The 23,860-nt window shown below is 37.0% G+C and overlaps 1 protein-coding gene across 1 annotated transcript in view; it reads left to right on the forward strand.

Moving 5' to 3' along the window:
• Nucleotides 1-23,860, forward strand: part of ABCA13 (ATP binding cassette subfamily A member 13) — a 174,887-nt gene that overhangs the window by 7,798 nt on the left and 143,229 nt on the right. Inside the window, exons 4-12 of the mRNA XM_017814892.1 lie at nucleotides 6,161-6,303; nucleotides 7,162-7,190; nucleotides 8,812-8,975; nucleotides 10,547-10,662; nucleotides 11,701-11,834; nucleotides 13,618-13,782; nucleotides 17,708-18,805; nucleotides 19,979-21,648; nucleotides 22,854-22,960. Of these exons, the coding sequence (XP_017670381.1) occupies nucleotides 6,161-6,303; nucleotides 7,162-7,190; nucleotides 8,812-8,975; nucleotides 10,547-10,662; nucleotides 11,701-11,834; nucleotides 13,618-13,782; nucleotides 17,708-18,805; nucleotides 19,979-21,648; nucleotides 22,854-22,960 (3,626 nt within the window). The remainder of the gene's footprint in view (nucleotides 1-6,160; nucleotides 6,304-7,161; nucleotides 7,191-8,811; nucleotides 8,976-10,546; nucleotides 10,663-11,700; nucleotides 11,835-13,617; nucleotides 13,783-17,707; nucleotides 18,806-19,978; nucleotides 21,649-22,853; nucleotides 22,961-23,860) is intronic.

Here is a 23,860-nt window from a genome sequence, read left to right on the forward strand (position 1 = left end):
AAACTCAGTACTAAGCCTAGAGCCTGTTACTTGTAGTGGCAGCACTATATTACTGGGTTATGGAGTTACAAAAATTGTTGGCCTTTTAAAAAATAGTTTCTTGAAAGGATACTTTTTATTTATATCAGTGGTCCAGATGCCATCTAAGTGTGTTAAACCTCTGGAAACTATGAACTATATTGACTGCTCTGCATGATTATTTACACTGCTTTGACTGAACTGCCCAAATTATATTTCAGCTCAAAAGAAAAGCAGGAAAGAATTTCCTGGGGGCAGTCTTAGACCTACTTAAGAATTGGGGAAATTATTCAGTGGCTTTCAAATTTTCAACTGAAAAATAAAATGCATGCGTGTATCCATATTTATACACTCAATAGGCTACACCGAGTAGCATATAGCCTAGGTAAGGAAAAAGGCTAAAAAGGTAGGATGAAGTTCATTCTGAGGTCAGTCTGTTCCACCAGGTCCATCAGTATAAATTAAATCAACCTCAGGGCTGCTCTGACTTATGCTGGCTGCCGACAGCCTTAGGAAAACAGACTGTCAGCTTGATCAACCGAATCCTACAACGTCTTGACTGGAAAGATGGGGTGGCATAGGAACAGTAATATAAATTATCTTCCCTTTGAGGATTTATATCAAACAATAAATTTTATATAGAGCCTTTTTTGTGTCAACAATGTTGTGTTTATTAAGGGTAAATCAAAGACTGTGCATAGTTTGCATAGACACTTAACCCATTTGTTTTCACAATGTGTACCACATTGGTGCTATCAATTTGAAATGCAGTAGTTGTCTTTGGGAGAAAGTAGTTCTGTGACTACTGTTGGAACCTCCAAGGAAGCCATAAATCACCAAAATAACTATTTGTCAGTGAGAAACCTGAACAGGGCTGCTCCAAGAGGGTGGCTGAGGCCAGGGGTAAAGTCATCGTGGTGCAGGCCATGCCCTCATTGTCCCTTCAAGAAACAGCCTGTGATGTGGTGAAAAGATGAGCCAGGTGAAGGCTACAACTACCTCATTAACTCTGATTTGCAGAAAGTTCTGCCACCTCCTCTGATACCTCAGAAGGCATCCATTTTTCAACAGTTCCGTGGCTTTGCTCTTTGCTCCTCTCTTGAGCCATTGAAAAGGCTGCTGACTGGCAGCTCACTGATGTGATTCCCTAGCCTGATACATCCAGCGGTACCTCAGAGCAGAGGAGTAAGGAGCTATTAGGAGCTGTCATGGCAAAGGACTTTTTTCCCCTGCTCTTTCCAGAATGTTCGACTCCCCACCTCATCTTAGTGGAGCACAGCATAAAACTGAGAAAATGCAAATAAGATAAAAGCCATGCAGCACAGAATCCTATGGCTGTACACCCACATGTTTCTGTGTGTGTGCATGGAAACATAATGTCTTCCTAGTACTCTGAATTCCACTGCAAATCTTGAAGAACATGGCGGGGCTTTGTCCCTGCATCTAGAACTCCTAGATCTATGTTTGTTAGACTTCTCAATACCCAAAAGAAGATTAAGCTCATGCTTTCTCAGACTTAGAACTACAAATATCATGAAAATAAGACTCTAAAATATTATTTCTAAGCAACCTAGAATTAATTTTATTTCTCTTTATTTAGCTACAAATAGCAGCAGCCTGAGCAGGCTCACCCAGTAGGTGTGGTGGAGCCCTGGGTCTCTCTGGCTCTTCTGCTGGATGGGCCACTCATAACTACATGGTAGCTCTATCTCTTTTTGCACCAGACTGGGCTCCTGGGCTCATCCTGCTGTGTTGGGGCTGTCTTTGGAGTCTGTAACACACTCCCAGGTCTGCCTGCTGGCTGCGGTCCTGGGGAAGGGTGCCCTGTTGGTGAGGACATGGACTTTTCCAGAGTTGCCTCAGCTTGGCCCCCCATCCTGAAGCAGCCCTGCTTACACCAGTCCCTTTCTTCTTACTGGTCTAAAACTTTAATTTGATCAATACCCAGTCTTCCGTGGTTCTTCAGTGGAGTAGCATTAGAAGACCTCATGTACGAGAACCAGTGTGGGAAAACAAAATCAAGGAAAGTCTAAGCATCAGTGATAGTATTCACGTAAGACTTGCTTAAAGGGTCAGATTTTTACTTAATGATGTGTATCTTCCAATGAGAAAATAAATAATTCTGCAAGATAGCTGTATGTCTGCCGCAACTTATTAGAATAGTAGCTCTGTGTGGTCTGGGCCAGCTTTTGTAGTCTTGGGCTGTGTAATGGAAAACAGAAACAGAAGAAAATGTTGTGATCTTTCTTAAAGACTGTCAGAGAGTTGGGGAGAAAAGGAAACTTAAACATGAATTTTCTCTGTTTTATAGCGAATTAAGAAGAACACTTTTTTTTTGTTTCTTTATATATTTTGGTCCACTGCATTTTACAAAGGTTGTAACTGTACGCAACATGGAGGGGAAAGATCTTTCTGTGACAGACATGCAGTTTGTCATTGTCCAGCGTGTGTATTGGTGTTGATGGAGATGTCATGTCTCCAGGCTGTTCCGAGATGGTGCAGAATGGTACAGCTGGGGCTTTGCAATTTGAGAGGAATTTTTAATGTGGTGACAGGGATGAGGTTGAGACAAGAGTTTGCTGAGAGGCTTATGAAAATCATCAGTCTAAATGGCATTTCATATCATAGCTGAGATTTCAGATAATCTCTGAAAAGTTCTTATTGTCATCCTGAGTAACTTAGTAATTTGGACAGAATTAGCATTTCTGAGTCATGGCTTTTGGAAATGACAGTTGCTCTTACATGCTCAAAGAGATTGAAGAGTCTTTTTGCTCTTTTGCAGAATTTTGTCATGTTCAAAACTTGTACCAATGTATGTCTTTAGTTTGATTTCTGTACTCATGAAATTTGTGGAAATGCACAATTAAGGGAAGAGTTAGAATGGATGATAACGAAATTATATATATACACACACATTTTCTCCTAACATCTCACTTCTAACTATGTATGTCCTCTTATACAAATTATGGGCTTCCTCCTTTTGTTCTTTTTGTCATCCCTTGCTTCTCCTCTTTATCATTCCTAGCAACTGTTGCTAGGAACTTCCTGGGAACTGCTGCTTGACTTCCTTTACCCATGGACACACAAGGGAGTAAATGTCGCCTTCTGCTCCAGAAAGCACACATTGAAGACTCTTTGGGAGAGCAGCAGTACAACAATTAAGTATTTTTGTTGACACAGTCTCTGAAAATTGTTTGCCTTGACAGCCCCTGCATCTGGTCTTGAAGTCTAATTTCTTATCTTTCTGGCAAGATGGTGAAATAAAAATCTCTGTAATATTTTCATCTGTTTCATAAGACTGAGCCTGATAACCGATATCATGCCCTTTGCCAATTCCCCTTCCAAAGGAGTTGTGGTCATCTCCAAGGGTAACCAGAGGAAGAGCTGTGGCAATGACTGCAAAAGAGGGGCATGGCAGCTGCTGACATCGCTGCTGCCCTGTAAATCCCCATGAAGCTAATAGCTCACTAACAGCTGCCCTTGTCCTGCTGAGAGGCTTGTGCATGGGAGTGTGGTGTTTCTATGGGTCTTTTAGCCTGCACATCCTCTTCTGTAATAGCCGGTTCTTATGCCTGGGATTTGGTCCTTCTGCCATACCCTAGATATCTACAGCCCCCTACTGTTTCCTAGATCCCTCTCCAGTTTCACCATCAACTTGCTTTTCCCTGCATTTCACCCTGTAACTCTTCAGAGCCACCAAGTGCTGCCACCTGTTTTCTTTCATGTTCCTAGACTGTGTATCTTCCTCAGTCCGATTTCCCCTGCCCCGTGTACTCCATGGGACCTCTCACAGGGCAGTAGCTTGTTTTCCTAGTCCTCAAGCCTGGGAACACTGAAAGGACAGCCCAGCTGACTGTTGGTTCAGCCGGTGTGTCTGTTGTGTTCTGCTATGTCTCAAACAGGTGGCTAAAGCACATAAAATTAGATGCCAAGAGGATGGGTTTTTTTGTTTCCCTGATCTTTATCAAACCAAGAATTGCAGATCCAATGTGCAGCAGAGTCAGTGATCGAAGAAGGGAGGTGGGGGAAGGGAGTTTTTAACTCCCCTAACACTGCTATCTGTGCCCCCTGCTGCTGACAGGGAGGCCGGCAGCACCAGCAACCCCGGAGACAGCACTAGTTCAGCTGTGTGTTCCTATGTAAGGTAGCCTTTTTCCCCCGGAGCATTGCTGTTTGCAATGCTTCTAAAACAGGGAGATTTGTAGATAGGGATACAAGGCTTGTGTCTAGCTTGGAGGGAGAACAATGTGGTTTGAAATACTGCTGTTACGCTTCACTTCTCTGAATATTTTATTTTAGATGACCTTGTTAAGAGAGTTTAGTTGTCAATTTTAAGTTCAGCAAGTATAAAAAAAACCCATAAACAAACTGCAACACACCTCCTACTGCCCCAAACCCCACAAAAAACCCTCAACCAAAACTTGTGGAAAATTCTGTGGAAACTGAGCTAGAGTTCTGGTTTTTTAAAGTTCTGACTGGTTGTTATTCTGATCAAGTGCTGGCCACCTGTTCATGCTCAAAAAGTAGAGTGCTAGGAAATTTTCAGTATACAGTTAATGTTCCAGCTCTTTGCTGAACTTCAGTGTTCTTAACTGTCTAAAATTTCAGGCAGTGGGATTGTTAGTAATATTGGAATTTATATGGTAGTTTTTGAAAGCAATAGCTAAAGTGCTGCTTTTAATCACCATAACAGCCACCTTCTGGACTGAAGAAACCTGCTTTTTAAAACTCAATTTAAAAGGGAAAAAAATGTAGTAAAGAATTGTTCTGCCTTTAATCCACTGAAATTTGAGGATGCTGAAACTATTTTCCAAAACCCTACTGGCTGTCAGACAAGTTGGGATAAAAATAAGCTGTACTGAAACAATCAAGAACTTGATTGTTTTAAGATTAAATTTTCTTTGTATTCCTTAGTCTAAAGTTGCAGACACTTCTGTGGGTGTCTGATCAAATGAAGATCAAGAAAAGAAAGAAAGAGAAATGAGAGAATCAGAAAGTTGTTGCTGATAGTTTGCTTTGGTTTGTGAATCTATCTCATTAGGTTTTTCTTTCAGTAAGTAAAAGTTGTGCTGAAAGCAAATGTTGATATACAAGCTTTACAAGAAAGGAATGTAAGTCTTTATTATATTTTTGTAAGTGGAGTAGGACAAGAGGCAACAGGCAGAAACTGAGGCACAAGAAGTTCCACCTGAATATGAGGAAGAACTCCTTTACTGTGTGGGTGATCAAGTGCTGGAGCAGATTGCCCAGAGATGCTGTGGAGTCTCCCTCACTGGAGATATTCACGAACTGACTGGACACAATCCTGTGCCATGTGCATGAGCAGGGAGGTTGGACCAGATGACCCACTGTGGTCCTTTCCAACCTTACCCATTCTGTGTGATAGTACTTCTAATGAAAAATAGCAATATTTTTGCTAGACAGGATTTAACTCTTGAAATTATTTGAATTTCCTATAAGAGAATACAGAATTCAACTCCCTAGTAAGTGGCTAAATATAATTATTCCATTCTTTATGGTGTCTTAGGACAGTCTAAGTAATTTTGTCCCATAAAGAGGTGTTTAAATGACTCTGACGTCTGATTTCATTTGAAAGTATTGTTAGAAACTTGTTGTGCTATGAAGTTAGCCACCAGATAGTAGTGTGGCAGAGATAACATTTACCAGGACTATGGCTGTAAGCTAAAATCAGGGAAAAGCCAACAGTGAGAATAAGATGCTGTTTTTATAGCTTGCTGTATATATTTGAAAAAAACAAATTGTTGTCTTAGATGCAATAGGAAAGCTTGAACTTTCTCAACAGAGAACCATCACCTGGAAGCGTGACAAACTAGAGAAGAAAAGTTGAATGTGTTCAGAAACATTAAAGACTTCTTTGTATATGCCTGTCCTTGGCTGCTGTCAGAATTGGATTACTGGCATAAGTGAGCTCAGCAATTTTTCATTGCCCTCTTTCCTGAGGTTTTGCGACTCACTACAGCAACTTGCATGCTAATGAATCAAACTAAATAGAAGTTGTATAAATGCATGAGTTTAAAAAATCAGAATACTGCTGTGATTGTATACACATTTATCAGCTATTTGCTTTCAGTTTGTGATTATCTCACCTATCCCTCTTCTTTCTGTCAAAAACTACTACAAGCGCTCAAAGTGGTCCAGAGAAAGTCACTGGACCTGATCTAGACTTCATGAGAGAGATAGAAGAACTTGCGAAGGAATTTATTGATACTACAGAGAAAGCCATGGCTTTAGAAAAACTGTGGGAAGAAAACTCAAAGTTTTCAGGTAAGGTGTAATCCTTCTAAAAATTAATTTCTTTTCCTATCAGGTAAACTGTCAAAAAAAAAAAAAGAATACTGTTATATTAAAAATAAAATTAGCAAACTAATTAGCTGGTCTGAAACCCCCCCACACTTTTATCATTGATACAATTGTGGCCATCAAAATTATCAGAAAATAAAAGTTAACTTTGTAAAATTATGCCCTTGTACTACTTGAAAGTTAAGAAAATAGTGTGAGGGGAAAGGCTTAAAGATAAGGATTAATAATCCGAGTACAAGGTTACTTGGTCTAACTGTATTGAAAAGTAGTTTATTAGGCTATATTTCTATTATACTAAATAGTATAGGGATGGAGAACCTCAGTAGCTCACACCTGGTGATCCTCAGTGACCTTCAGTCTTGTATTGAAACAGTGAAACTGGAAATATGAAACTGGGTATGATGCTCCTGTTCTATTCCCACCCATACTGTGCAGCATCCCTGCTGTAGCAGGCGGGCATTTAAGACCTAACACTATCTTGCCTTTCTGGCTGGTTTTCAAGCAGTTAGATTTAGGTGAAATGGTAATTTTCATGCCTGGCTGTCTGGCAGCTAGTACATCCATCTAGAGCTGATGTGACTATTTCGTCTCACTGAAAAGTGAATGGTAAGCAATGTCTTTTAAATTGTTTTTGTGATAATAGTATAAGTATTGGGAAGCACAGAAAATCCAATGGATCACTACCTTTCTGGGATATTAGTTGCTTCACATGCCTTTACTTCTGTAGAAATACCCTTTTTGCACTGCTTGCTGTTGCTTATAATATTGATTCTTCTGAAGTTAATAATGCCTCTCTGTAAAGGAAAATATTTGATTTTACAGGGCTCCATAACATCACCACTTTTCTTTCTGTAAGTATTTTTACAATCTATTTCTAAATTACAGTGCTGGGTTTTGAGGTATCTTTATTATAATAGTTAGAAATTTGTGTCCTGTCAAATTTAAGTAAACTATCCTTAAAAGAAATGGACATATGGTTGAAGGAAACAATAACATCTTGAAATTTGATAGAGGTTTGGTGGATTCTAAATTACTGGTTTAAGCCAGTCTAGGTTGTTAGTAGCTAAAATCCACAACTATTTGAAGACTAACCATTCATTAGGAGCAATTTAAAAGTGCATCTGCCAGACCATGTGCAGCTGTATAAAGTAATTTCACAAAATGTCTTGCAAGGAACTCTTATCCTAAATAAGAAACATTATTATTTAAGAAACAAACAAGCAAAACCAACCAAAAAAAGCACAACAATAAAAATCCAACCCAAAATGTAAAAAAGGACTGAGTGAGATTGAAGAGATGAGGCTCTTACTTGGATGGGATTACTTTGAATTCAGGTTTGTGATTCAATAAATAGGGCAAGCAGACTCAAGCCGGGGATGAAGAAGGAGAGATGTGCAAGATGTAGCATAATTCCTTCCAGAATCTCTTTGGCAGTTAATGTGAAATGAATTTGGTCTTTGTGCTGTCCCTAATGCATTAGGCCTTCACCCTTGCATTCTCAACAACTAGAGGAAGGCTGAATGGACACTGTAATAGATCTCCATTACTGTCAATTTTCTACCTTTTTGTAGATCACTGGTTTCCTTTAAAAATATTTAAAATTTTTTTCCCATATTTGGTTGACTGTAACAGCTACTTCATGAAACCTGGATTTCCAGTTTGTAACTTGAAATTAGATGGCATTTTTATAGTAACATTTTTAATTGCTCATAAGATACTTGACTGAAAGGAGACATATCAATATCAAATTTCATTTTGGGAATATAAAACAGAGAGAATGTATTCCTCAACATTAAGAAAATATTTAGTTAACAGTAGCCAATCACTACTAGTAACAGAGTTTGTATGCACAAGCTTCTTTTTTGTATAAACTATGTTCATGCCACCATTATCCAAAAAAGCCCTATTGAAATATTAATTTAGATAAGCAAAGATATCATAGTAAACAAGTGTGATAAACCCTGTTTTGCAGAGCCATCTTATTGTGTAGTCCTATAAAAGAAGGATTTTTATCTCAGTTAATCTTTAATTTTTATAAATCACTATTTGAGACCCCTGCAAACCCTGCAAGGATGGCTTGTCCTGGGCAGTCCCCTGGTCTTTATACCCTAGACTTAGAAATTCATTGCAGGGCTAAACAGTTCCTTGTGCTTGAGATCTAAAAGACAATCCTCATTGGGGAAGAGTTACTTCTGAAAAGAAAGAGATTCCTTAGCTGTTCTCCCAGGTCCATTTTTCCATCAGAGCAAGGAAACACATCTGAAACATAGCTGCCATAAGTTCAAAGTATGACCAAAATGATGTGATATATTACCAAAGCTAGAGGTATGTTTCCACTCAGGAAAAATATTCGAATGGTTTAAAATTCAAGAGGGTTGGGGAAATAACAGGCACTCGGTTTTTTAATTTTTTTTTCCTGTTAATGGAAGTGTTGCGCGTAATTGTTTTTTTTTTTTTTTTTTTCACCTTAAGATGGATTTGAATGAAGCAGAGAAAATGATTTCTAGAGCAGAAAATCTGTACAAGCAACCATATTTCTGGAACTTTCTGCATTCACTCCCTCGTCTTGAACTGAACAGCTTTTTTACAGAAGATGAGTTAGCTTCCATAGCAGAGTTTCTAAAGATTATTCAAAAGTAAGTACTTTTACGTTCTTGAAAGTCCTCCGTTTTAAAATTTTATTGGCAATTCTTGTTCTTCTCACTGGCTACTTAATAAAATAAACAACTTCCAGCATCCGAGTATTCATGAGATAAAACAGGAACTTGATTGTAAGTTTATGGTTACTTTTCTTCTTCAGCAACAGTATGCACAGACTACAGTAACCACTGGCTGCTGTGCTGAGTGAAGTTATGAATCTGTAAAAACAATCTTGGTAGAAAATTCTCTACCCTGAGCGTCTAGCACGGTGAGAGTGACAAGAGGACAAAAGTGAAGGGTGTTCATGGTTATGGTGTTTGTCTTCCCATGTAACTGCTAAGCATATGGAGACCCTGGTTCCCGGAAAGCATCTGGCTGTTGATGAAAAGTGGAGAATGAATTTTTGGTTTTGTGTCACTTGCATGCACAGCTTTTGCATCACTTATTAAACTATTTCTAGGTTGACCCACGAGTCTTTATGCCTTCCTTTTATTTTCTTCCTGTCCTGTGGGAGAAGGGAGTAAATGAACAGCTGTGTAGGTGCTTGGCTACGTGAGTGATTAATACAAGGCAACTCAGATGTTTACATATGAGTCTTTGTGCCTTGTTCATTTGGGTTTTTTTTAAGACTCTGGTGCCCTTCAATGACTAAATTTTCCATCACTAATGAAATTTGGAAAGCAAGCCACAAACCCCAATGCTTACTTTGTGACTAGTTTTGTATTGCTATCTTACATTCTTATCTAAGGCAGGATTTAGCCAGCAGAAAGGTTCCTAAATTTATATCTCCCATGTTCTGAGCTGTACCATGCTTGCTGTGTCTCTCAGAGGTACATAAAAGAGACTTTCCACACCTATGTGACCAGGTTATTTTTTTTCTTTTTTTTTTTTTTTCCTCTCTTGAATATGTTGGAAACTGCTGATCCACTCTGGAAAACTGGATTCTTATTTGCATAATGAGAAAGGATAAGTCTGTAGGAAATAACTGGTAAATTTGACATAAACTTTAAGCAGTAAATTACAGCTACAGCTACATTAACAAAGAATGTGTTTCACAAATAAGTTGACTGAGACTGGAACTTGTAAGAAATTCAATAGATATACTTTTATCAATGCATTCTGTTATTGTGCTTTGTTTAACTTCTTGTGAGTATAAATGTTCTGTTGCTTTAAAAATACTTTTTTGTTTCCTTGCAGATTGACCGGAAGTAAAATCTAAGTATTCTGTGCTGATCCTGCCTTTTTGTAGGGATAACTGGGAGACTGTGGTGGTTTTCCTCCTATTTTTGCTGACATGCTCACGTTTTCTCTCTCTCTCTCTTTTTTTAGAGGACATTAGACTCCTATGAGACATTTCCTTAATGAAAGTTGAGTGAAACTCTAACTGTAAAATCTCAACTTGTGTTTTGTTCATGAAAAGTCTAATTCGATAAAACAAAAGTGTTTTTTCAACAGTAAAAAAGTGTTTTATTTTTCACTGGCTTGAAGGCCATCTCTTTCTTGCAAGTCCTTTCAGGTTTTTTGGTTGTATAGAGAGATTGATTTTTGTTTTATTTTTCTCTTTCAGTACCTTAGCATCATTTAAGGATTTAGCTGTGATGCCGTTAGGCCAAAATTTCTATGAAGTGGTGAAAATAGCACTGAATTTAACTGTTGCATCAGTACAAGATAGGAGCTTAGAAGGTAAGACATTTGCTGAAGATTTTCTTTGAAGTATCTAGTTAGCATGCTGGGAATATGCAAAATTAGTAACTGTCAGATCCTCTGCTCAGTTTCTGGTGTCTAAGAACTGAACTAGCTCATTTCTTTATTGATCTGCTTTTAAAGTGCTAATAACTAAATTTTATCAGACTCTGGCAACTATTTGATAAACAAAGCACATTAGTCTAATACATCATGTTTAGAATGGTCTTTCAGTGGTGAATTTCAGAGAAAAAATAAATCAATACAAAGGACAATTTCTTCCATTCGATAGAGAGATAGCATCTTGTTTTGGACATGCATGTTAAGCATTATGACTGGCTTACTTTAAACTTCATTCTTCTGTTCTCATAACTTCTGCTCTCAGCTGAAGGGCTACATATCTCCATCTGCTGCTTCACTATGGGAGATGAGTTTAATTGGAGAAGGTAGGCTGGCCCCAGGACAACTCCTCAAGAAAAGGTCAGGAACAAGTTTCACTGGCAAACTGGAGCACACAATTAGATTCTAGGTGCAGCTGTGTTCTCAGCATTGAAGGTCAGGCTAAGAGTAATATGCTGTCTAAATCCCACTTCACCTGCCAAAACAAAGGCTGAAGTGGTATAGGGGTGATGTGCTGGAGCCCTTGCATAGAGGATGAACTTGAATTCTCTGGGACTTCTGGTATTGCCCTGGTGCTCTCCTTCTTGGCAAAGATTCATATCCAGTCCATACATACACATTTGCATGACTATGTGCAGTTTAGAATGGCACCCTGCCGGGTCTGCTGGCAGTCACTGTGCAAGGACATCTCACCATCATCACATCAACTATTGAAATACCATCAGATTAAGTGACCTTACCACTAGTGCAATCACGGATTTTATCCTAGTGAAATTGGTGTTCAGATACATGCTTTCTGCCCCCAAGCCACTGAAAAGCTGGGAACGTGGTACTCGAATCTCATCAAGTATGAATCATCAAGAAACAACATGAACAAAAAGAAGGAATTATGTAAATAGAAGGTTTCCTTTCTTTCAGGTTTTCAATACAATCTTTCTTTTGGAGATGTTTTGTGGAATCCACTTGCTGTGAAAGCAGAACTTGAATCCAGGTTTGGTTTTGACGGTCCTCATGTTGAGAAGCTGCTAAGTTATACAGCACAATTAACAAAGGTAAATTGGTTGAAAATTTTGGTGTCCTTCTCTTTAATATTTTGTTTTATTTGTACCCTAAAGGGGTTTTACATGCCTTTCAGAAGCTGTGGTCATGTCTTAGATTTGTGAAGCAGCTACAATACTGTTAAGTATTCTGGCTTCATTCCCATCAAAAGAAATGTATTTAGCTTCAGCTGAAATTTCTGCACATGAAGATGCTGATAGGTCTAGTTGTTTACATTAATTAATTTATACTTCTCTAAAGTCACAGCTGAGTATGGCAGAGTCCTAGGTTTATTACCCAATCCTGTGGAGAATTCTGAGGGTTGCTCCACTAAGCTTTCAAACCAAATTCTAGATTTGAATCTACCAGGATTACCTTGGCTAGTTGCATTTTTCGTCTGCTTTGCTGAACAAAGAATACCTGTGTCTTCTGTGTGTAAATTAAAGCATATCAAAAATCTTTCCTTCTCAGTTGTGCAGTCTTGATATGAATATACTTGACTGAATTGTCTCAGTGGGGCTTAATCAAGAAGCTTTATCTGCTTATTGCTCAGTAGGCCTTAATCAAATATACTGGTTATGTATCAAACTTAGAAGAAAATCTCTTTCCTCAGAGAGGAGTTTCTAATCTATCTTCTAGACTAAAGTGAACTGTTGTGGTAGTCTGTTTTTTGAACTGCAGAAATCTTGAAACTTCTTTTGCAATTCTACTTAAGTCCGCAGTTTTTTCTAGTAAAACATGTTCATATTTATGTGAAATCTGTTTGTTCTTTGCAAGATAGAGCTTAGAGTTATATTCCAAAAGAGCTTATTGTAAAAATAGTAGATTTAAACAAAAGAATAAATTATAAAAATTCCTTGACTTTTGAATGGCCTTTAAATGAAATATCAGTGATGGTTTATTTGATCAACTGAACTGAATTCAACTGCAGCTTGGTAGCCATGATTGACTGTGAAATTCCAGGCTACTCACTTACTAGCTATTTAAGCTAATATCTTAATATTTTGTCCTTGTGGTAGAGCATTGAAGACCATCAAAAAGTATGAAGGGAAAGGTGGAAGTCTGGATAATGTCTGTTTTGAGCACTTCAATTCTGCATCTAATGCCCCATTTTTTTTGGTGTCAAAACATCCGTGAAAATTTTTATAAATTCTCTGGTCAAAATTGAAAGGAGTTAGGATGAAGTACCTCAGAATGACAATGATAATAATAATTAAAATGTATGGAACTATTTTTATATGCTTTAATAATATTTATATGATTGGGAATAATAAATATCACAGAATTTAAAATCAGTCCATGGGGAAAAAATTCTGTTCTCTTGGCCACTCTGTTGAAACACACCAACTTCAATTTAAAACTACTCTGCTGCATGTAGTCTTTGGTTGAGATGTATCATTGTACTAAATGCTTTTTATATCCATAATTTTTATATTTGTAAAGTTGTTCCAATATAGTTATTCTACTGTAGGTGTACTGTATCATGGTTAAGTTAGTTCAGCATCAGTCTGCAAATTACTGTAGAAGTAGCAACACTGGTGTAGCTACACGGTGAAAATTCCTTGCATATAAAAGTCCCCTCATTCTTCCTATTTTATGGGGCCACTGGTATTTTGTACAACAGTTTGCTGCATGTGGAGTACTGTGAAGTATATGTCCCCAGAATATGAGGGGGCTTTGTTCTCACTGAAGAAGGCTATGTGATATTCTTATTTTTGCTAGATAAGTAAATTGATAGCAGAGATAACACTCAGCAGCTCTCTTGAGATACTCATTAATTTCATATGTCCCTGCCAGATTCCCACAGGAGAGACACTGGAGCAGTTTGTGTGCTCTGCTCTGTCCAGTGTGCCAGAAGATGAAGCAAACAAAGAGAATAATGGACAGGGCTGCATTTCTGCACGGCATGAGGCCAAACTGTACCTTGTTCATGCTGTCAGCAAGCTCAGACTTTATACACAGGTACATTTTAATAAGATAATAGATTGAATCTGTAATTTTTGCATGTAGGCTGTCAGCAGTAACTTAGTTAAAAGATCTGTTATTTTCATGAATTCTTATCATCTTGCTAATATGATGAAGTAATCCTTATAAAGAATCATTACAGTGGAAGTATAATCTATCACCGTGTGTCCACTTAATCAAATTTTCTCATTAACTGAGATTCAGATTTGCAATCTTACAGGGAATATAGTGAAATATACTGCACTGCAGAGACCTGTCAGAGGGAAGATCTGTCCCACCTGAGACTGAATGTTGGGCAAAACTAAAAGATGACTGGAGGCCTCCACTTATAATTAATGAATAATTAATTTATTTTTAATTCCCCTTCACTAGCTCTGGCAATAGCGGCAAAAGAAGGTTGAAAGAGATGAAAGCAAACCTCCACTACAGCATTCTGATCTAGCAGAACAGCTTGGCATACAGTCTCTATAATGACATGCGTGTAGTTGCATGGAGGAAAAGATAAAACACCCAGATGTTTCCTAAGGAAAACACCTAGTTGCCTTAACATTGATGTTTGTTTTTGTAGTAAAATATGGGGCTTTTTTCCATCTCTTTGTGAGATGGACCCCAAAAAATGTTAGGGTTGCTGGCTTCCATTGTGTTGGCAGTATAGGCAGAATTCTGGTATAGGAAGCCTGAGACTGTGGGGGTCAGCTTTTGATTGGTTTCAGTCTCAGGCCATCTTTTTACAGTTCTTGGGTCTTTGGACAGGGACACCAATACATAGGAGGTTAGTTCTCTGTATGAACAAGCATTGCCAATTTGCAGGTCAGTCAAAACTGTACTGAAAATCAACCTTCATAAGGTCAGTCATTTCAGTCTAGAGGGTTGTTAGGGAGAAATTTTACTGTCACTGTTAATTGTGTGATTTTTTTAAAAGACATGCAAATTCTGTGTACTGTATGAATAGGAAAGCTTTCATTCTGTAACTAGGTGTTCTATTTTGCATTCAATCTGCCAGATAATTGAGCAATGGCTTAGCAGCAGCAGTCTCCCTCAGAATCTCCTTTTGGAACTTAGAAGACTCATAGCTGATTTAGTATCTCAGTTTCTAGATGAAAGGGAAGCCAGGAAACTTTTTTCAGTCATAAATACCCTGATCCAGCAATGGAATGAGAAATCAGATGCCTACTTTTCAGAAGGATATACTGCATCTCATGATTGGTAAGTTATACTTATCTTTCTGCAACTTGTTTTATGAAGTTCAGATCAACCTGAATATTCATTTTCACATTGCATTTAATTAATTTCTGTTTTGTGGTGTTATTTTTTATTCTGTAATTCAAAACCTCATATACAGTCAAATAATTGTGCTGATGCTTACACATTCTGAAAAAAGAAATTAAGTCTGTGCTTCAGAGTATAGCTACTTACAGGTTCAGCAGAGGACCTGGCTACTACACGATCAGGACTCACAGGAATCAGCATTTGGGCATTTTGAATTAGGACCTGAATTCTTTACCTCGTTCTGCAAACAAAGTTTAATTCCCATAAAGAGTTGCTGTGACTCAGTAATGCTTCTTATGTACAGCAAGTCCAGTGCATCTGAAACATTTTGGATTTCTATTGTAGAAGTCAAACTCATGTTAATTGTGCAGAAGATCTTGTAGCAGAAGCCTGCTACAGAATTTTAAACACTTAGCATTAATTGTATGTATGTAGTTTCCAATCTCATCTAGGGCACCCCGAGGCTATGGTTTCTTTTGAAGTTTTAAAACTTTTCTTACTATTCCAAGTTCTCCATTTGGTTTATCACACAAGGCAAATGTAAGCAGTTTATGTGAAGATATGCCTGTAAGTTCTATACTTAGAATGATATGTTTTGTCAAGCTATTAAAATATTCCTGATGCGGAAGGTTCTACAGAAGACTTGAGTTGTAGATGGAAGGAGTTAACGTTTGTCAGAATTGGTAAGCCTCAAGAAAGGTATACAGCACAGCACAGGATCTGATACTTTCCTCTTTCTAAGTGCATGCTGGATGACTTGCATTGCTTCTGGGAGCTATAATGTTGGCCTCAATTTGCCATTGCTTGTAATAACTCTACTTGTTCATATAAAGCACTACCACTGGAGGACATATGATTTATGCTATACAAATCAACATCTGAGGATAAATCTGAAAGGTACAATCCATTATATACTGATAAGAGAGAGATTGCAGTCAAGTTATTCAATAATTTAGTAGTGCATTTTGGAATTCGGTTCTTATTTATAGAAGGAAACTGTTGTTGTAATGAAACTACAAAGTAGATGATATAGTGACTGCACAAGAAAAAAAAACATATTTTTTCAGCAGTTTTACCTTTTTGTTTGCACTGCACAATGTTTTTGTGCTTTACCTCTTTGACTGCAGAGTCCTGAATCTGGAGAGAAAGAAAATATATTTAAGGATAAGGTATCTTTAACTTTGAGACCCTTGCATTGGAAGGCTGTTTTTCGCTGTGCACCTCCTCTTGACCAATCTTATAGAGCTAGTAAATGGTTTTTCTTTTGATAAATACACAGACATAATGGAAATGTCTGTTGGAGTATTCTAATTTTCACTATGATTTCGTGTTTGGGGGGTTTTTTGGTAGGTATTAAAATAACATTCTTCAGGTATCAGCCAGTCAGTAGGAATATTTTAGCATTCAATAATTATGGGAAAACAAAAAATTCTTCAGAATTCATAGAAAATCAGAGGGTTTGATCAATTACATTGATATATTCCTTTCTGTAAAATAATTAGTCTGTGGAACATAAAAGCTTTGCTCTTTTCAGCAGCTGAAAATGTGACATACTCAAAGGTGTTTGACTCTTTGTGGCTCACAAGCTTGATTATAATTACTGGTAAATGCACATTTCCTTAACCTAGCTGCCTATATTCAGGTTTTGATTTGAATGAAGTTGTGAGTTTTCAGTGAGTTTTTTTCACGTTTTTGAAAACCAAAGCAATTGTCAATTTGTGCTATTTCAGATTTTGTGGTGGTTAATTTGTGACTGCTATTTAAATTATATTTGGAATTTCTTCAAGTTAAATAAAGAGACCTAGATTCAAAAATTATAAATTATATATATAACCAATTCCTATCTGTCTATTAGGTAACTAACAAGAAAAAAACTTATGATTAATTTTTCAGGACTTTGACATCTTTCAAAGAGTTTTTGAAGAGAGAAGAAAACTTAAGGATTTCTGGTGAAAAGGAAACAGATCATCTTTTTCATCTTGTAGAAGTCATAGAAGAAATTATAATGTTTGATTTCTCAGCTTCTTCAAACCAGTCTCTAATTGAAAACGCCTTGAATAATATAGTTATATGGATGAAAAATTTTGCTCAGGGGGAGGAATCTGTCACCAATTTCTCACTTGCAGTTGCTGAACTCCATAATGAGCTACAAAAAGAATTCCAGCCTCTTCTGAGGTTCTGGTCAAAAAAGAAGACAGAAGTTTTGTGGCATATAGTTGAAATTTTCTTCTCTGAACTTGGTTCTAGGCTTTCTCATATGAGTCAAGTGGAAGAGGTAATTGAGAACTTATCTAGAATTATATCTTCCATTGTAGAAAATAAAATCCATAGTAGAAGTATGGTGTCGCTACAAAATATCCTGACTGACTGGTCGGAGTTAAATGTTACTGCTTTGAACCATTTAAAACATTTAAGCGAAAACTTCCTAAGAAATCTCTATGAAGTTGGATCATTGTCTAGTGATCATGTCAATGTGTCTTTCATCACAATTCCTGGATTGAGTAATACCTCCTCTTTATTTCTCTCAAATGCAACTTTTATGTCTAAGATACAAGAATTAGGAGATATTGTGCATGATTTCCTCAAAAACATCCAAAAGTTAAACAATACTAGTGTGGCCTCACTTGTTCCAATAATTTTCTCTCTGTATCAGAATGATGAGCTGGTCTTAAATATTCATAACAATAGCATTCTGTTAACATTTCTTTATGAGACTTCAAAAAATATGTTATCTTTTCAAGTATGGCATGATTTCCAAAATAAGGATCTAGTTTTTGATTTTTTGTCTGAAACTTTTGACCTTCTCTGGAACCTCACCAGTAAGTCTCTGTGTGAAAAGTTACTATTATTTTACAACTACACAGAGTTTCAGGCCCAGTTTGTTGCACAGAATGGAAAAAAAGAGATGCAAGTGGTCTATGGCACTCTGAGCAGCCTTAAAATTTTATTTATAGATGAAGAGCTCCAAACAGCGGCCTTTTGTTATTTGGCTGAGTTTCTTGATATCTCTCAAGAATGCCTGGTCAATAATGGGTGCACTGATTTTTATCTAGCAAATATTACTTCTGCAGATCATTCAGCAGAGGTTTATGACTTACTTCTGCTTCCATTGGACAGTGTCCTGTCTAATCTAACAAACTTGGGAGATAACATAAGTGTGCCTTCTGCTTTGCACTGCACTTTTACATGGCTTCAAATGTGGACAGAGATTTTTGAAGAAGCATCTAAAATCTTAAATTTGAATTCAACGTTTTTTGTGTGTCTAAGAAATGATTTGGCAAATCTCTCCCAAAGTCTTCTAAATGCAACTCATGACCGGCTATGCAATAATACAGCTATGGATATTCTTGAGTCTACAAGAGAAGCAATGAAGGTATTAAAAGTTGTATTTCAAGAAGGTGGCAATTTAAATGACTGGAAAGATTTTGAGGCTTTCCTTGCTAGTCTTCAAAATGTATTTAACAATGCATTTGATGTCACAAGCTTGCTTAAAGGCAACAGTTTAGAAAGTGTTTTAGAAATGATGGGAGTCGTGATAACTGAATTGCAGAAATCTATACTGAAGGTTGTTAATGGGGAGTTTTTGAATTCTTGGCTTGATATTTTCATCTCAGGAGAATCTGAGGGTGAAGATAAGGGTGTTGGTGTATTTTCCATTGGAAATTCCCTTTCTACTATTCTCAAGCTCTCACAAAAGGAACTTGAAATTATTCTTACTGAGATAAATGACACAACTGCTTTTATAAAAAGTGTACCTCAAGACAAATATATAGTTTGTATCAGCATTTTCCAGAATATTACCAAACTAATTTTAAACAGTAGTCTGAAAAACCTAAGCTATTTGCAAACAAATTTTTCACCTCATCTTAATTCCTTTCTAAACTTCTATAGTGCAGTGGATGAAGCAGAGGATTGTAACAGATGGATACATGGATTAAGTAATCTCAGTGAAAAATACAAGTCTTCTTCCCACCTTGAAAGTGCAAAACATATTTTATTTCTTCTGCAATCTCTGGGAAACACTGAGACAGATGCTAAGCTAATGAATGTGATGGACTTTGTTAATTTCATTTTTAATTTGATACTTCCTGAATGTTCCTTATCCGGTTCTGATGTTATTTGTCTAAATGTTTATTTCAATGTCATAGCACAACCTTTAAAATTTATTCTCCCTGATTTTTATGTAAAAGATGAAATTAGTAGACTTGAATTTATTTTTAGACTTTTAAATAAATCTGGGGGGGAAATGCAAATGGTTATCAGGGATTTCGTGGGGCGCTCATTGTATATGTCAAATAAGACCGATTTTAGTCAGTCAATCCATGGATTTAACAGTACTTCGAGAATGCTCCTTAATCCTTTTCATCGCATTCAGCATTTATCAGTGGAACTTTTGTCAGAAATTCAAACTCTTCTGAAAAACAGAACTTCTGAAGTTCAAGAAAACAGCTCCTCTCATTCAGACATTGAGATTGAACCTTTCTTACATGAGAAAAATATCAATTTGGTGATGGAGTTCTTTCAAAATGTGATTAGAAAACTTGACTCAAACTTGCAGAGTGAACACAAAACATTTCCACAGAAACTGATAGAAACGGCAGCTCTAAATATTGAACTGGTAAGAAAGGCACTTAAAATTTTCAAGTCTCTCACTTTTACTGACTTTCCATTAAGAGATGAAAAGGACTTTCTAAAGCATATGGTAGCCTTGGTGCAAAACATGAGAAACATGGATGTTGAGTTCCTGACAAGTACATTCAAACAAGTCCAGAGGAATATAGATAGTTTCTTTAAAAATATCAAACCTTTTTATATTGAGAACTCTGAGTTAGGAACTTTAACAGACTGGTGGGATGCATTTGAGAACATTTCCTGTCATTTGAACCTGACTGGCTTATGGCAAATAACACAATTTTTTGAACAGGATGAGCTCTATGATGTAGAAGATGTGTTCAACCTCTTCTTTGATGTCATCAGCCTTATGGAAAGATTAGCCCATGAAAACACTACAGAAGCACTACCTGAAATATATGCTTTCATACTGACTCAGGAAGAAAAAATGCCAATGTTTACTGATGAGGAGTTCTCTAATCAAGTAGAAGGTCTTCTAATGTTATTGGAGACACTGACAGACATATCTGATAAACCTGCAGAGGTCTCTGATTGTTTTTCTACAGCATTCTGCTGGACTCTGACAACAGCAGCACCTCAGAATGATCCCACTGTCAAACCTTGTGACTTTGTGCATAGCAATTCTACTCTTAGTTATAATGCAGTCATTGAAGTCATTAAGGAGCTTAAACTCATCACTCTGGAGGACAGTTTCTCTTGCTCTAAGGAAGACTTTCTGATGGATATTTCTCTCAATCTGACTTGCTTTTTTCATCAGATCAAGGAATGGAACTCTATTCTTTTGAAGTTTTCTGAGCTCTATCATGTAAATGGCTCAGTTCTCAAAGAGCTGCTAGATTTTTGGAATGAGCTATCCCTTTATGCTGTGCCACTGCATGTGAATAATACATATACAATCAATTGTTCCTCCACACCAAAGAGCCAAGTAGCTTTACAAATCATTGAAATACTGGGCAGTGTTTCAGTGGTAGAAATGGAGATGGCCAAAGGTCTTCTGGAACATCTTTATGGTGGCCTAAGTTGGAACAGACATTCAAGAACATCACTTAAGGGTGTTCTTACTAATGTTAAGAATATGACCAGTGAAGTTTCTCGACTCCTGAATTCAGATGCTGTCATTTCTTTTCTTTCTGTAATTCAGCCTCTAATGACACTGTCATCTGTTGGAAACCAGACATACTCAATGCTCATGATAATATCTGCTTTAAATGAAAATAGCAATATATCTGATAACTTTGAGAACTTCTGGTTTCCTATAGTTACAAGCATAGAAAATTTATTGGTGAATTTTAGCGTTAAACAGTTACTTGTGGTGGTAGACCAAGGGTTTCAATTACTAAAGTTAGTGACTGGACAGTCCTCTTCAGTGGCTCCTGATGTTTTAATACAGTGGTTTAAGACATCATCTGTAGATGCTATATTAAGAAATTTTGAAGATATGCAAGGCATTGTGAAGAGCTTTCTATGCGAGTGTAACAATAAAAATTATACTAAAATAATACATGCTCTAATTCTCCTTATGACTAATGAAAGTTCATCAAATGACCTACTGCTGGCTGTCAAAGACATTATTCAGTTTCTGGAACTTTTCCAAAATAAGTCTAAGGAAGACTACACTGGTATGTTGTTTGGTGACGGTCATCTCAGTGGAGAAAAACTGAATCATAGTCACTCTGCTACTTCAGTTTTGTTAAACGGTCTCCTTCATATGATTGCTGATCTTGCTGTTATAAAAGAAGAAGCCTCGCATACAAACAGTACTGAGCTTCAGATAGTTGACTTCATTGACTCATTTTTTTATAACGCACAATATGGAGAAGCTTCTACTCAGTCCCAAAACAGAACTCTGGAGATCATGCAAGAGATTTTGCAAGTGATATTTCAGTCTACTGCAGAGCATGACAGGAACAAAATAAGACTATTACTAAAGGATTTGCATAAGGATGTAATGGCAGAAATGAGGTGAGAGTTTTCTACGTACTCATTTTCACAGGTGCACTGATGACAGAAGGGCTCTCTGTTTATGAACAGATCAGTCAAAACTTTTATTAAGTTAACTACTGTTTCATTTCAGATTTTTGCCAACTTATATTGTTGAGGCCAGTGGTACTGAGTATCAAATTATATTGTGTGGACCATATTATTGATGTGGCTAGTCATCTATATTGTAACTTAAATTGGTTTCTTTAGAATTATTATGAAAGCAAATATTTGAAGATACTTGTATTTTAAAATTCTTACAGATCTGAATATTGAACCCACAGTTATTGGTGGGCAACAGCCATTTTTGGCTATGGTACTAAATATTAAGGAATGCTTGGAACTAATGCTTTGTGGTGTGTGAGTTCTTTTTTTTTTTTTCCTATATCCAAATGTATGTATGTGAAATTTCTTCAGCTTAAATTTGTTGGTGTCTTATGCTATGGTTATAGTGTAAGTTGTTCAGTTTAACAAATGCAGTTTCTGAAAAAATCTTGAGCCCAAATCATTTTTTGTCTGATTACTCAGATCAAATGCAATCCAGCAGCAGAGGAAACTCTTCTTCAGGAAAATGTTTACTGACACTTATATGAAAGTGCTCTTTGATTGGAGTTGCTGCATTTGAGCAATACTGAATGAGCCCACAAGATGATTGCTCCACACAACTCTAGGGTGTCTTGCTGGTGGAGCTACTGGTCTACTGACATAGACCAGCTGAGAAATGGCATACAGAAGTTGATGCATGGCTCTAATGCGGTATTGGGACCTTTATGGTTGATTTTATGCAAATATGTGAAACCAGTGGTCAGCAGGGCCAGGTATTAGCCAAATCTGTTGAAAAATCAAAAGCGAATACTAGAAAAGTGGTTTATTTTCCCCACATGATGATTATCAGAGTTTTGTATATTCTGCTCTTTGCCTTTAAGTCAGCGTATTCTGTGAGTTCTCAGTATTTCTGAAGGTATTACAATTTTGCTTACTTTGCAAAGGTACTTTCTAGCACTCCTAAGGTATTTTTTTAATGTGGAAATATTAGGTTCTGTTTTTGAAATAATTTGGACAAATGTGATAGTATTGAAACCCTTAAGTGGTTCATTGAACTGTGCAATTGTGCACAGTCACCTGTTGAAAATTTTCTGTGGTACTCTTGTTGTGAAAATAATATTTTCTTATTAATGTTTCTACAGAGCATCTAAAATCTGCAAGATTCTTCAGGAACATTTGTACCCTGATAGTGTTCTACTATTGCAGAAATTGCAGTTTACCATTTTGAGTATTCTCAAAATCTTTTCAGGTTGGTTACCCAGTAGTGACTCCGTAGGTCACCATATGTGTTAGTGCTGTAAAGTCAAGGTTTTACTTTAAGCAAACTTGTGTACAAATAAGTTAATTTGGGTGATGCCAAGAAAGGTAAGCATATTGATGCCTGGAAATTAAATCAACAAAGGCACATGAAAAAAATTGATGCAGATCAAACAAAGGGATGATTTCGTTCTGGAGTGTTTATGCTGATTCAAATCTCTGTGGAAGCAGGTCTTGCTGCTCCTCTTCAACTAGTGAGCAGAGTCAAGTCACAGGGTTTTTTTCTAATGAGCCAGAGTTGCTGCAAGGCAGCATGTAGCTGACAGTAAGGAAAAATGGGGCAAGTATTTAAAAGAAGTAACACCTCCCACTTCTGGCCATGTTGAACCAGTGAATTGGCTACCTGTAGCTGAATGACTTTCTCTTCAACATATTGTTCAATTTTAACGTTTTATTCCTTATGTATAGACCCCCAAATCGTGCACTTTAAGAAAGGTTCTATATTGACCTGAGAATTGTTTCATATCATGTTTTCTTTGGAAAACAAAAGCCTGTGCTTTTCAAACATCACATTTTAACTAGCCATGCCCAGAATTGCTTGTAATGTTTTATGCCCAATTAATTTCCAAAAAACCCCATAAAATGTGATTATGTGATTGTCACCCAGTTCTGACTGTCTTCTCCACTCTCTTGTGACCGATGTAGTTTCAAAAACTGTGATGCTGTGTGTTGTGAATAGGTGATACTGAAAGTACTTGGGTTCTGTATCTGACCTCTGAAGAGCAGCCTATTGAGAGAACCGAGATTCAGCAACTACATTCTTGTAATTTTTATTTCAATACTCTGGTCGTTAGAGTGTTTCATAATGTTTCATTTGTTACAGAAAACATTG

The sequence above is a fragment of the Lepidothrix coronata genome, unplaced genomic scaffold (genome assembly GCF_001604755.1).
Source record: "Lepidothrix coronata isolate B3197 unplaced genomic scaffold, Lepidothrix_coronata-1.0 Scaffold47, whole genome shotgun sequence".
Lineage (NCBI taxonomy): Eukaryota > Metazoa > Chordata > Aves > Passeriformes > Pipridae > Lepidothrix > Lepidothrix coronata.